The sequence below is a fragment of the Rosa chinensis genome, chromosome 1 (genome assembly GCF_002994745.2).
Source record: "Rosa chinensis cultivar Old Blush chromosome 1, RchiOBHm-V2, whole genome shotgun sequence".
NCBI lineage: Eukaryota > Viridiplantae > Streptophyta > Magnoliopsida > Rosales > Rosaceae > Rosa > Rosa chinensis.
The window spans coordinates 60,044,634-60,060,024 of NC_037088.1; the positions used below are offsets into that span (position 1 = coordinate 60,044,634).

General features: G+C 39.8%; 1 protein-coding gene across 3 annotated transcripts; it reads right to left on the reverse strand.

The window, feature by feature from the left end:
- Window positions 1-11,039: 11,039 nt before the first annotated feature.
- LOC112182024 lies at window positions 11,040-13,568 on the reverse strand. Of its 3 annotated transcripts, XR_002929250.2 has the most exons (4): window positions 13,114-13,568; window positions 12,943-13,032; window positions 12,196-12,268; window positions 11,040-11,244 (listed from the first exon to the last, which is right to left on the reverse strand). XR_002929250.2 is itself a non-coding variant. In XM_040512836.1 (3 exons), the coding sequence occupies exons 1-3, from the start codon at window positions 13,488-13,490 to the stop codon at window positions 11,238-11,240; spliced, it is 474 nt and encodes a 157-aa protein (XP_040368770.1). In that variant the 5' UTR covers window positions 13,491-13,568; the 3' UTR covers window positions 11,040-11,237. The 3 variants fall into 3 exon arrangements, 2 of the variants coding, with proteins under 2 accessions (XP_040368770.1, XP_040368771.1); XM_040512836.1 differs by lacking the exon at window positions 12,196-12,268; XM_040512837.1 differs by lacking the exon at window positions 11,040-11,244 and having other exon boundaries at window positions 11,253-12,268.
- Window positions 13,569-15,391: the final 1,823 nt, after the last annotated feature.

A 15,391-nucleotide genomic window follows, 5' to 3' on the forward strand; every position in this document is an offset into this window, starting at 1 on the left:
TTGTCAAAATAATAAATTACACATAGTTGAACTACAATTACGACTTATGACAACAGTTGTTGTGGTTCTTGTAATTGAGTGGTCAAAGATGTAAATATCATATTTGGACAACTTTTATCAAATTTAGAACCTTGATTATCAAGTGGAGAAGCTTCTTACAATACTGAGTTTTTACATATCTTTTGGTCTAATTTTAATTTTACCATGTTCACAACACAAATGTTGTCGGAATTGTAAAATAGTTGGTAATCTTGTAAATGGTATAGTTTTTGAAGTAATTACTACAATCAGAACAAAAGTTACCGCTTTTACACCAATAGTTGCGAGTTATGGTAAAATATGTAGTCATTGAGTAATTATTCCATTAATGATAAAAATATAACGATTTACCCCTTTGACAACAAATTTGTTGTTGCACTTGTTAAATTGTCCATAAATTAGTACATTAGTTTAGGTTGAGTAATTACTATAAATAGGACAAAAGTTACCGCTTTTACATCAATTGTTGTGATTGGGGTAAAATGTGTAGCCATTGTAGTAATCATTTCATTAATGATAAAAACATAAAGATTTACCACTCTGACAACAAATTTGTTGTCATACTTGTTAAATTGTCCATAAATTAGTACATTAGTTTAGGTGGAGTAATTACTATAATTAGAACAAAACTTTTCATTTTTTTGTCAATTGTTGGAATTTGTGGTAAATTACGTCGATTAAGAGTAATTACTAATTCGACGATGGATATTACACAATATATTACTTTCATTACGCAAGGGAGAACTTTATTACACAAATGAGAACAGGTAAAGCTATGGACATTAACATTTCTCATACATGTTCTATTTTATATAATATTTACCACTCTGAGGACACATGTGGTAATTAGAAAAAAAATCCTCATTAAAGTAAATAAGGTCTTCGTTAGAGTAAAGTCGGTTCTCATTTGAGTAATTAAGTCCTAAAAGTGGTAATTGTAATAGGTTATCATTAGAGTAAAATAGATTCTCATTTGAGTAAATAAGTCCTAAAGTAGGTTCTCATTTGACTACATTTAAAAAAAAATTATTTATTTTTACACTAATTGTTGTGGTTGTCATAAAATGCATGTAAAAAGAATTATATCTGGTTAAGGAAACTACGTACTAATGATATAATTAATTGGTAATAAAGACTACTTAACTAATACTAATTTTGCAAACTTAGGTTAGAAGGTTTTGTTTTTAATAAGGAAAAAACATAATTTTCAATTGTGTAATTGTCCATTAATAACAAGCATTAATCAAACATTAATTCACTAATAATAAAAATAATTAGTAATATAGACTATTTAACTAATAGTAATTCGGTGAACTTAGGATAGAAGGTTCCTTTAATTTTTTTTGAAAAAGGAAAAATCATAATTGTCAATTGTCAATTGATAATTAAATATTAATTGGTTTTATTGTTTTCACTACCTTTATTGTTTTCAATTCAATTAGTAGTTTGTGTTAACATTTTTGCTTATTGAAAATGAGTAGCATAATTAGAAAGGCCAAGGGCTAAACAAGTTACCAATTTGTTAAATATTTTGAACCATTGGATATATTACTAATCCAATGGTCTAAAATATTTAACAAAATGAGGGTATGACAAACACCAAGGTACCCAAGAATTCTCCGTATTTTGTGATCCAATTTTTAGCTACAATGAAATAATCTCAATCTTCTATGAATTACCAGCTACATGTGTAGATACAACGTTGCTTTTGTCCTATTTTTATGGGGAAAATATCACAAATGGTGTATGAACTTTAAGTCATTCTACATTTTGGTGTACCAACTTTCAAAACTATCAGAATGGTATATCAAGTTTGCTCCAATCTTTCATTTTGGTATACGTCGTTAAATTTTCCGTTATCTTTCCAAAAAAAAAAAACTGACAAAGCTAAAGGAAATATAACGGAATTTTTTTTTTTTGTTGCAAAGATAACGGAAAATTTAATGGCGTACACCAAAATGAAAGATTGGAGCAAACTTGATACACCATTCTGATAGTTTTGAAAATTGATACACCAAAATGTAGAATGGCCTAAACTTCATACACCATTTGTGAAGATATCCCTATTTTTATTGCTCGAACAAACATAATGGCTTCGCTTGTTTGCAACGGCGTCATTTTGTTGTCGCCAAAAACTGACCTTTCTCTTCAGCGGCGCGAAGTCTCTCACCAGTGAAGCACGACCTGGTGGTGAAAGTGATGGGCCGGACTGGATCCATAGGTCAGGTGACCCACGGACTTCACAACTTTCTTGATAAGCAGAACCGGTTCGTCATGAGGAACAGATGCGGAAGCCAGAGAAGCAGGTGTGGTCCTGGCTGAAAACGAGGTGGAGGAGTGTGGTGGGGATTGGGTCAGGTTTCGGCCTGTAATAGGAGTCCGGGTTTAAAAAATAGAAATTGCAGAAGACTAGAGAAAGAAGAAAACGAAGAAGGCAAATTCTCATTGATTGTAAACAGCAGGGAATACATGACTTATATAGTCCAAGAGGTCACGAGCCAGTCATGCAGTAAGGGACAGTTGTCACCATCTACATCCTACATCAGTAACTAATTAAACGCAAAGTATTATGAATGAAACGGTACACCATCTAGAATGGCCTCACTGGACAAGTTAGTCCTTTAATTGGTGGGAGGCCCATCAACTCCACCCTCCTTGTCAACAAGGTCCTCCGCAGCATCAGCATTGAAGTCTGGGTACCTGAGAATGATATCAGTAGCAATCTCCCAAGCTGCATCTTCAGCTATAGCTCCTACCCATTGTATCAACCATTTAGTCACTGGAGCATTACCCCTTTTGAACAACCCTCTAGCTAAGACCTTTGCTGGAAACCACCTCGGATTTGAAGGATCAATGGTTGGAGGTAAGTGAGGATTGCAAGCAACATTCAACCCCAGTTTTTTCTTGAGCAACGAAACATGAAAGACTGGGTGAATCTTAGCTCCTACAGGCAACTTGAGTTTATAGGCGACTTGGCCAACCCTTTCAATCACCTCGTAAGGTCCATAAAATCGGGGTGCTAGTTTGTGTGAAGTCCTTCTTTCCACACTTTGCTGTTTATAAGATTGCAGTTTCAGATACACAAAGTCACCTATCTGAAATTCCCTCTCTGTCCTATGCTTGTCTGCATATTCCTTCATTCTGTTTTGAGCTTGATGTAGATTATTCTTCAGGGTAGTCAATAACTCATCTCTACTTCTCAATGCCAAATCCACTTGGTTCACGGCTGTCGAATTAGGCAAGTAAGCTTGAACCTTCGGTGGAGAATAACCATACAAAGCTTCAAAAGGTGTCATTCTGATTGCAGAATGAAAGGTGGTATTGTACCACCATTCAGCCCATGCCAGCAAGTTTACCCAATTCCCAGGTTTCTCACACAAAACACACCTTAAATACTGCTCAATAGTCCTATTAAGATTCTCTGTCTGACCATCTGTCTGTGGATGGTATGCAGTACTCTTATGCAATTTAGTGCCCTGCAAGGTAAAGAATGACTCCCAGAATAAACTCAAAAACACCGGGTCTCTGTCAGATACAATGGTTCTGGGCATACCATGAAGTCGAAATATCTCTTTGATGAATGACTCGGCCACTATTTGTGCAGAATAAGGGTGAGGTAGAGGAATGAAATGAGCATATTTCGTTAGCCGATCAATAACTACCCATAAAACTGACTTACCTTTAGAATTGGGCAATCCTTCGATGAAGTCCATAGAAATATCAGACCAAGCACCATCTGGTATTGGTAAGGGCTGCAGCAACTCGGGTGGGGAAATCGACTCATAATGCGTTCTTTGGCACACATCACATTCCGCCACAAACTTCTTCACAAATTTTTTGATACCTGGCCACATGAAACTTCTTGAGACACGTTTGTAGGTCCGTAGATATCCAGAATGTCCCCCACCAACGCCAACGTGAAACTCAGCTAATACTCGCTGTCTCCAATCACCCAATTCAGGAACAAATATTCTACCCTTATAGTACAACACATCTTCTACTACTGAATATTGTTTCTTTGTTGAAGATCCTGATGTAACTTCTAGCAACAGCTCTCTTGTATGTTGATCTTGCAAACAATCTTGTTGGAGTTCTAAAAGAAAGTCATGGACAGGAGAAGATATAGCAGCTATTGTCCTCAACTCAGCCTTTCTAGAGAGTGCATCTGGTACCACATTATTAACTCCAGCCTTGTAATGCACAGAATAATCATACCCAATTAATTTCACCAACCATTTTTGTTGCATTGGTGTAGTGATCCTTTGATTCAAGAAGTGTTGAATAGTACGATGATCTGTCACTATTCGAAAGTGATGACCTATCAAGTAGGCCCTCCATAATTGTACTGCATATACAACCGCTAACATTTCTTTGTCATAGACCGATAAACCCATGTGCCTCTGTGATAATGTCTTGCTCATGAAAGAAATTGGATGACCTTCCTGAGATAAGACTCCACCAATTCCAACACCAGAAGCATCACATTCAACAGTAAATTCCTTGGAAAAATCCGGTAATGCTAGCACTGGGGTACTAATCAATGCCCCTTTGAGTTCTTCAAATGCCTTGTCAGCTTCCGCACTCCACTTAAAGTTGTCTTTCTTGAGCATATTGGTGAGGGGTTTGGCAATTATCCCAAAGTTCCGAACAAACTTTCTATAATATCCAGCAAGCCCCAAGAAACCTCGTAGTCCTTTCAAAGTAGTTGGTTTCTGCCACTGTGAGATGCTTTCAATTTTACTAGGATCCACTGCTACTCCCTTGCTTGACACCACATGACCTAAATATTCAACATGAGCAGCTCCAAAAATACATTTGCTAAGCTTAACCTTTAACTGATGCAGCTGCAGCTTTTGAAGCACCAATGTAAGATGATGAACATGCTCCTCCATGGATGAACTGTAAATCAAAATATCGTCAAAAAACACAAGAACAAATTTTCTCAAATATTCTTTGAAAACAGCATTCATTAAAGCTTGAAAGGTCGAGGGTGCATTTGTAAGGCCAAACGGCATTACAAGGAATTCGTAATGGCCCTCATGCGTCCGAAAAGCAGTTTTCTCAATGTCTTCAGGTCTCATCCTAATTTGATGATAACCAGATCTGAGATCCAGTTTGGAAAATACTGCTGCACCATGCACTTCATCGAGCAATTCGTCCACCACAGGTATGGGAAATTTGTCCTTTATAGTTGCAGCATTCAAGGAGCGATAATCAACACACAAACGCCATGTTCCATCTTTCTTTTTATCTAGTAACACTGGTGAAGAGAAAGGACTGTTACTAGGCCTCACTACCCCAGACTCCAGCAAATCCTTGACAATCTTCTCAATTTCATTCTTTTGATAATGTGCATACCTATATGGTCGAACATTTATGGGAACTGTTCCAGAAGCCAACACAATTTTGTGGTCATGAGACCTGTTAGGAGGTAATGAAGTAGGAAGTGAAAAAACCTGCTCAAATTGCTTGAGAACTGGTGTCAACTCTGTAGGGATATTTAGAGGTATATCCTTTGATGTCAAAAACTCTACCTGCAATATCATAGCCTCAGTCTCCTTTTCCAGGATTCTCTTCATGGTCTTACACGAGACAACAGAAGATTCCTCTTGAAGTAACCCTCGCAAAGTATAACGAGTGCTTCCCTTGTCGAACTTCATAGTAAGATCTTCAAAATTCCAAAGAATGTCCCCTAAACTTCGTAACCAAGAAGCTCCCAAAATAGCTTCACAACCCGAGACTGGCAGGACATAAAACTCAGCTTGAAAAGTGTACCCATGCAATGTCATTTGGAAGCTAGAGAGGTGTCCCATAGTTTGCATGATAGCACCACTAGCCACTTTCACATTCAACGGAGACTTTGAACCATAAAGCAACTTACATTTTTTTAAAACTGAAGGGTGAATGAAGTTATGACTTGCTCCCGAATCTATCAAAACATGTATTTGCCTCTTGTGACCCACTTCTCCCTTTAGCTGCATTGTTTCAGAATGTTCACCTAACACAACATGCAATTGAATCAAGGGCTCATCCAATTTGTTAAGATCAGAGGCTAACTCTTCCGTAACATCAATTGCATTATTATCCGTATGTCCCTCATCTCCTGAACATACTTCAATGAGAAATGCTCTTCCCTTCCGACAATTATGTCCAGGCATAAAAGGTTCTTCACAAAAGAAACATAAGTTCTTAGCTCTTCTTTCTTGATACTCGGCCTGAGTTAATTTCTTATGTCCCATCTCATTGTTGTTGACCAACAAGGGGTTCGTGTACTCGACTTTGGAGTAAGAGAAGTGCTATTGGCAGGTCTGCTGATAGTTGGTATCAATTTTGCAGCAGCTGACCTGAACTGATGCTTGTGACCAACATACTTTTCTTCGTAGATTTTTGCCAATTCATAAGCTTCCAACAATGTTTTGGGATTCAAAGCTCGCACATCCACCCTTATATCCTCCTTGAGACCACCAATGAAACAAGCTACCAAAGCTCCTGGGGAAAATCCGGGTGCCCTGCAAGAAAGTTTAGTGAATGGTGCCTTATAATCAGCTACGCTACCCACTTGCTGGAGCTTAGCTAGTGCCGCTTGATAATCCACACTGTTGTAAGAACCAAATTGCCTCATCATCAAGTCAGCAAACCCCACCCAATTCTTAGGATAATCATCCTTAAATAGATGCCACATATCCGCTGCTTCTCCAACAAGATGCATCGCTGCAATCATCACCTTCCTATCATCTGGAATCTGATAAAGAGAAAAATACTGCTCCGCCTTATTCAGCCACTCCACAGGATCACCCCCTGCAAACGTAGCAAAATCAAGTCGCATTTGCTTCATAGTAGGGAGCTGAGGATCCTATAAATTAGGAACATCCGGTGAATTGAGAGCCATTTGAGCATATTGGGGACTGTGAATCATGTTAGGTGACAGATTGTAAAACTGAGGGTATGGGGTTGCAGTAACAGCATATATTGGGTGAGACGACAATGGATTGATAGGCGGTTTGGATCGAAGGTGGCTCACATTAGGGAAGTAGGGTGGAGCTTGTGAGCACAGTTGGGATGACTTAGGTGGAAAATCAATATAAGACACAGGGTAAGGTCCAGAATATGTCATATTGAAAGAGCTCTGATGACCCTGTGGTTGTGATAATGGCATATTGTGAGAAACATACTGTGGCTGTAAACTTATACTAGGCATGTGAAAGTACTGAGGTGTTGAATAATATTGAGAAATAGGTGCCATCATCGTAGCTCCACTACTTAAAGCCATGCTATTCGAATAGCCCATCGGCAAAGAGACCATAGAACCCAGAAAATCAGGCAATTCCATACTCATCATATGTGTATTTGGGACACTAGTCATCGCACCGGTCATAAACGAACTATATAAAGGTAGTACTGATAGATCTGGAATTGCAGTATGAAAGTTACCCAAATCCGAGCTCCCGAGGGAAGCTGGGGGATGTACCGATGCTGGTGGTGACGACGACGACGACTTCGATGATGACGAAAATCTGGGTGACGGCGAGCCCCCAGCTTGAGAAGTACCAGCACCCTCTAGTGGGTTCTTAGGACCCACCCGCAGCTGACGAATTTCGTCGAGCAATTCCGAGCGTAAGGCAGAATTCTGAGAGCGCATATACTCCAAGGACACCCTGATGTCTTGGAAATTAGCCGACGTTTGATCACAATGTAGCTGAAGATCCAACTCCAGTGGGTTAGGATCCTGATGGCGCAACGAAGATGAAGAACTGGGATGTGACGGCAGCGGAGGAAACTGTGAACTACTTGACGGCGGTGGTGGAGGGGAAGGCAGACCACCCTTCCGCGGTCCCATGAGAGGGCGCTGATACCACTTAATAGGAGTCTGGGTTTAAAAAATAGAAATTGCAGAAGACTAGAGAAAGAAGAAAACGAAGAAGGCAAATTCTCATTGATTGTAAACAGCAGGGAATACATGACTTATATAGTCCAAGAGGTCACGAGCCAGTCATGCAGTAAGGGACAGTTGTCACCATCTACATCCTACATCAGTACCTAATTAAACGCAAAGTATTATGAATGAAACGGTACACCATCTAGAATGGCCTCACTGGACAAGTTAGTCCTTTAATTGGTGGGAGGCCCATCAGCCTGGGACGGGTCGGGTTCGAAGTCGGAGGCCAATTTGGGTGGAGTGAGTGGAGCGAGTTTCAAAGGATTGAAATTTAGAGCAGGAGAGAAAGAAGTCATTGTTTTGGAAATAAAAAATCTATTTTCATCTGGGATGCATCTGGTTTGAGCTCTTGGAGTCGTGGAGATGGACGTAAAATATGTTGGTTTAGTAACGCTAACGTTGGTGCATGCACCCCGTCGTGCATAGAATGCAGAATCTGGTAATAAAATTACCTACCATATTTGAACCTATGCCGAACTTGTGACATTTTCTCTCTTCTAATTTAGATTATTAGGAATGTCAAGTATTAAAAAACTAGGATAGCAAATTATTCGTTTCCTATTAGGAATAAGTTTGCACCTAAAACAACTCTATACAAGCGAATCTAAGATTTTATAGGAAATAAATAGAGAGCTCCTAGCTTCTAGCTTCTTAAGTTACAGAGGAATCAACTCTAGCTCCTTAAGTTACAGAGGAATCAACTCTAGCTCCTAGCTTCATTCTAATATGATGGAAAAACTTCCTAATGAATTAATCGAGAGGATAGGGAACTGCATGCATACTAAACTCGATGTTACTCGATCGATTTCGTGCTATTTGTCAACAAATGCGATCGTCTATTCCTCCATATGAGATCAAGGTTCCCATCAAAGTTCGCATTCAGGGTCAAGATTCGGTATACACATTCGTCAAGAGCATTGTGTATCATCTTGAACAACCAGCTTCAAAAGCTTCTAGTTCCAGTTCAATGGAATGGGTTATTAAAGTCCGAGATGTTGAACCCGAAAATCGTTGTCTTTTGTTACATCCACTTTCCACCTCGTTGCCTTTAGAGCCGAATTCAGAGTCGTTTCCAGATGAGTTAAACGTGTTGCAATTTCAGGTATTGGAATTAGCAAGATGTTATAGCTAGTCTGCGTAACTCCAATTCCAATGAGGCCGAACAACATAAGGTGGTCGTATCCTCGGATCCTCATTGGCAAGCGCTCATGGTGATGGCTGAGGCGAAACTATACTACTGGGATTTCAGTACCGCTAGTGTTGAGATTGAAGAGTGCACCTTAGTACAGGATATAATCTTTGAACACCACAAATTCGATGATATTATTTTTCATAAGAGCAAGTTCTATGTTGTTGCCGAGGATGGTACAGCTGTATCCATTGATTCTTCCTTGAAGAAGACACAGGTCGCGTCTCCAACTACTTGTTTTTGCAGTAAGAAATTGGTGGAGTCATTGGGGGATCTACTTTTAGTTGAGAAACGTGCGAGGCCTTTGAGGCGGAGATGTCCTCATAATCCAACTCATCATGGATGCAAGGTTTACAAGTTGAACGAACCTGAGAGGCAATGGGTTGAAATGAAGAGCTTGAGTAAAGATCGAAGTTTGTTTGTGGGTGACTACACCAGCTTCTCTGCTTCTACTCTAGATATTCCCAGATGCTTGGGGAATCACATTTTTTTCTCATCAGATCCATACTTAGGGTTTCATCGATCCAAGATCAAGTTGTACGTGAGGCTTCTCATGGATGCGGAGGTGGTAGTGGCGGAGGTGATAGTCAGCGAACACGATAAGGTAGGGGATCTCAGGGAGCATCTACAGGTGGCAGACTTCCTTCTCCCTCCACATTATCTCTTTATGCATAAAATGTCTGTGATGTTCGAGAAAAGATCATTCAGCTGGCATGACGTTTTCGAAGGTCATACTATAGATGTAGTTCCGGTGCCGCAAGTGCTGGAACAAGAAAAAGATGTAAAGGTGTTGGTGACCTTCCGTGGAAGTAAAAATTACTCTGAGAAGGATTTTGACACGAGAAAAATAAGTCGTCTCTTACCCAATTCCTGGTTCAATTCCTGCGTACTGCGTATGCCTGGGGTGTTCCATGAACTAATGACATCTAGTGGTCCACAGTTTACTCACTTGGAGATTGAGAGGAGGTGTAATACATACACTAACATATGCAGCGATGATACGGTACAAATTTTTAGTTTTTCAGGACTAAAATCATTACGGTCGTTCAAGGTGAATTTGATTGTGGATAATAAGGGAACTGTGGTGGATATGAATCCTTTTCGTAAGGTGAAAAGGCTGAGGGAGGAGCTGAAGGAGAAGAAGCTACATCTCCCGCGACGGTATTACTTCATCCTGCCCGTCCAAAATGCTCAATATCTTATGGACGAAGAAGTGGAATTTGGGTATTACTTTATCCATCTTGACGATGTGATGTACGATGAAGATGGCACGATCAAAGTTGGCAATACGATTACTGTTAATATAAAGGTTTGTCCATACGTGATAATCAATAAGAACAAGAGAAGAAGGTTACGTTACAGTCTGTAGGGTATCCCGGTATTGGGTGTTTAGAGGAATGTCGTAAGAGTCTGTAATCTGTATCAACATATGTCGATTATTATATATATTTTTGCTCATTCGTATAATAAAAATTTCTGCTTTCTTGGAGTAACGTGTCAAATTGTTGTTCTTGAGTCGATGGCAAAAGAGTCAAATACGTATATATGTACTTTTTTGTTCAAATCGCAGGGAATGAAAGAATGCTTCTCGTCATGCCTTTTTGTCTGTTACGATTTGATTAGGCCGGATACTGCTAGCTCTTGAACTTGCTTGGATGAACAACATGATAGGCTTTGCCTTCCCATATATGTTACAGGTATTTCTCATTCATAAATTCAATTCTTGTTCTCTACTGTTTCTTGCAAGGGGCTTTGCTTTTTTTTTTTTGGTTTTAAAGGGGCTAATCAGTTGTCAGCTGTCACGCCCCAAATTTTGAATAAGAAATTTAAATCCGAAACATGAATAATTACAAATACTAATACTAATCTAAATTTTTCTTTCTGAGTAACACGCCTCACACCACTCAATATTACAAAACCCAGCTCCTCAATTCTTAATACAACACGCTCTCACAAAAACCAAATTACAAGGCACAAATGAGCTTAACTCACCTCACTATTACAATTGCTGAAAAAATATAACAAAAACTCTAACCCGCACGATCACCGTCCTGATTCTCCTGACCTACAGGATTACCCGCTACACAATATGAATCGTGTACCGGGAATGCAACAACACCAAACCCGGTAAGCCATGACAGCCCATATGAGTAAACAAGAAGGAACTGTTGATTTATTAAATTATAATTCTTACAAATCAAGTAAAAATCCAACAGTAATACGTCTGCAAAGAGACATCAAACCACTCATGGAAAGCCACAAGGAATACATTTTCACAATCCTCAAATCACAATACACCACACTGGTCCTACAACACCCAACTCCCATAACACCACTTCGGTCCATCTTGACCATACGTTAGAGCTCTAACTATATCGCTACCTGTCACCTTGGCCTAGGCTTAAGTAATGCGATGTACTGCGGTTAATAATAAACCGTCGCTCTTCGGACCTCCCCTGTCCTCAGAACAAAATACTGCGGTTAATAATAAACCGTCGCTCTTCGGACATCCCCGTCCTCGGAACAAAATACTGCGGTTAATAATAAACCGTCGCTCTTCGGACATCCCCGTCCTCAGAACACAAACACTCAGGTTAATAAATAACCGTCGCTCTTCGGACATCCCCGTCCTCAGAACCCTACATTCTCCACTCTATACTTCCTCCAATATAAATCATGAATATCAACAAGAACTCATCAATCAAGTTCATCAAATATAAATATGGTACGTCACATCTCAATTTCACATTCTTCAATGTCACACCAATTTTGTATAAAATCAAGTAAATATATATATACGTAATCACCCACTCAGAAGTGACCACTAATACCAACTATAGTTCACACAAGAAAATCGGGAAATTCATTTTGTATAAATAAATCATTTTACTTACCTATGGACCGTAGGTGATCAAGTCCATATGCTTTAAAACAAATATTTATTCCATAAATATTTTCACACAATTATCACAGAACATAAATTAATTGAAGGTACTCGAATCATAATAAGATCCACGTGAGGTTTACTCACCTCTCATCCCGCTGCGTCTTCACTTTCACAATCACACCAAAACTCGCTCGCCCAAGTAAAAACCGTTAATCACCTAATCATAAGTGACTTGAGTTTAGCCAACAACTCACAAAATAAAACAAAAGACAATCCAACGGTCGGATCGAATTTATACGATGATCCAACGGTCAGATCCTCACGGACCGCCCTTTGGATCATCCTCCCGAAATTATCTCGAAGATCCAACGGTCAGATCTTCCTGAATCGCCTTTATTAACATCTCCTCAGATTTATAAGAAAATCCGACGGTCGGATTCTCACGAATCAACTTCCAAAACACCATTTCACCATTATACGAAGATCCAACGGTCGGATCTTCGCCCGTAGCCACACAAAGTCATCGGGACAGTCATACGATCAACATATTTAAATTTCAAGTCCATTGAACGGTCTGATCTTCACAGATCATAAATCGAACGATCGTAATCGATCGAAATCGTAAAATTCATAACTAAATCATACGATATCGAAAAATTGCGTATAATATCTCGAAATGATCGTATCGAAGTATAGAATCTAAAAATGTACAGAAACTGTCCTTGTGACCCCCCGGAAGTGGCCGGAAATGGCCGCCGGAGTTAGTGGCAGAGCCGCCGCCGACCACCACCAATGGTGTCGGGGCCAGGCTGCTCTGCTTCGTCTCATCAAGCCTAATGACTTTCCTAACTAGCATGTAAGCTGAAAATGACCGGAAGGGATAGAAAATACCTCAAACCAGTCGGGTTGGCCGGAAAAAACCCAGAAACCGGCGAGCTCCTAGTTCGACGTAAAAACTGCAACCTCAGGCCTCGATTCCTTCTGGAAAGTTGTTAATAACATCAAGGTGAACTCACTAGTTCAAGAATCAATCAAAACCAAGCTCTACAACTCGAGATATACCTGATCGAAGTTTTCGGCGCAACCGGGTTCGAGTTCCAGCCGCTTCCAGAGGCAACGCCGCCGTGAAAGGGAGGTTCTGGGAGCTTTGGAAGGTCAAGGCGAACCTGTGGGTGAAGTTTGGGAAGGTTTCTTCGCCGGTAGCTCGAGTTATCAAGCTTGGAACAAAAACGGGTTTTTCGGCCTCCGCCGTCGTCTCCGGTGGTTCTGCAGCGCAAGGCCGCCTCCTGCAGCTGCGCACGATCTTCTTGAAGGTGTGGGAGGTGATGTGGTGCTGCCTGGTGGCCGGTGGAGCAAGAGAGAAAGGTGAGAGCCGATGCTCTGTTTTTCGGACGAGAAAAGAGGGAGTGAGAGAGAAAGATGCAGAGCATGATAATCATGCTTGAAACAGGAACAAACAAGCCCGAGTTTTAGTCCTTAAAATCAGAAAGTGGTGTTTGCCACTTTTTCCTTTTAACTACAGTAGTTCCATTATGATTGGAAAGGAACGGTTATTACATCAGCTTTGTTCATGGCACTTAGAACAATCCTCTACTGTTCTGCCGTTGCTGAAATTATGCAATGATTTCTTATGCTTCTGTTTTGCAGTTTATCCATGAATACACGGGTAAAGTGGATGAATTGGTGAAGGACAGAATTGAAGCTCAGAATGAGGTCAGGGTTAAGGAGAAGGAAGAGAAAGAAGTTATAGCACAGCAGGTACTCACTTTGAAATTTGAATTGCCCTTTTCCTGCTCCTTTAAAGAAGTGGGCTTTTCTGTATGCTTCCCTCTCCACTCTTCTTTCTTCCTAGATTTACACTCTGATTTATTGCTCTGTTATAGCACAACATGTATGCACAATTATTGCGTCTTGCTTTGCCTGCTCCACTAATCCCTGGTATGGGAGATTGGGAGGTATAGGAGGAGGGTCAAGTCAATCATCATACTCGTATACCTTATAGCAGGTATGCTTTTGTTCCACTATTCATACTGATGATTTTAGAATTTGCTCCACTACCGCCTTATGCTACCTTATGCAGAACCATTCTTTTTGGGATTATAGTTACATGGAAATTGGTCAAGTCAATCCTATGTTATGTAAATTATGAATTCTGTCATAGAAGTGAACTATCTTCCTTACACCATATTGCTAATATGGTATTTCCAGAATGTTTCGTACAAAAAAGGAACTCAGTCATCTCATAACTCATTTTTCTCTCCCACCATCTTCTTTATGCAATAATCGTTTTCTTTCACTACATTTTCTTTTGTATTTTCTTTCAATAAAAAAAAATTACTTTACACATGCAGAAGGTATGAATGCTAGTACTAATTAATAAACCCAACCCGGGTTACAAATAATTAAATATGAAATTGCTATGATTAAAACGCTAATTATTATAAAAGAAGGCCAAAGAACTCGTGCATACTCTGTTATACACAAAATTGCAAGGATCATATTGAAAGAGCAAAGGAATTCGAAAACCAGTTTACTGATGAAACTGAAGTCTGGAAGCACATCTCGTGACTCTCGTCACAATGATATACAGACAGACTAGTTCTAGTAGTCCCGATCCCAATGACATCCCCAGAAAAGAAGCTCCATTTTTGTGGAAAACTACTGGGTAATGACAGAACCGCCTGAAATTCCTCCTCCTCTAAATCGAAAGAGATTATTTTCAAACTATATTTAGGTGCAAGAAAATCCGCATGGGACTCGTTCATCGTCTCGTTTATACCCTAACCAATGTAGAGAACCGTTTAATAAGCACCCCTTCCCTCTCAAGCTTACATGATCGAGACCTTTAACTCTCCTCCATGAACCAGTTTTCAGTGTACAAACGGCAACTTTGATCGTACGGGGAACCTCTCGCCGATGTAGATTCACTGCCCACTATGACCTTGTAATCTTTGGTGGCGAAATCATAACCGAATCCATAAAACATAGAATCTGAAAAAGATGTAAGCTTAGGTAACATCTTGGTCTCTTAGTACAAGGGTTCCATAAGAGAAGCAACCTGCTTGAGACTTGTAGACACATCAACCCATTGTAAGAACCCACGATTGCCATTTCACTACCACTTAATTACATATAATTGTGAAATTGAGTTCTGACGAAAAGAACCTTCCGATCGATTATAACCGAGAAAACCGTCCAAACAGTGTATGATATTTGGTCTACTTGTAAGTTTGTTATTTTTTAAGTTTCAAAAATATCACAATGAGACCTAACATAAGTACTTAAAACAGTCAACTCCGTTATAACACAAGTACCTAGAAAATACGTCAGCAAAGAACCA

Coding starts and splice junctions, on each gene's coding strand:
- LOC112182024 (XM_040512836.1), bottom strand. CDS start 13,490: ATGATTATCATGCTCTGCATCTTTCTCTCTCACTCCCTCTTTTCTCGT. Junction 13,033..13,113: donor GCGCCGAAAACTTCGATCAG/GTATATCTCGAG, acceptor ACAACTTTCCAG/AAGGAATCGAGGCCTGAGGT.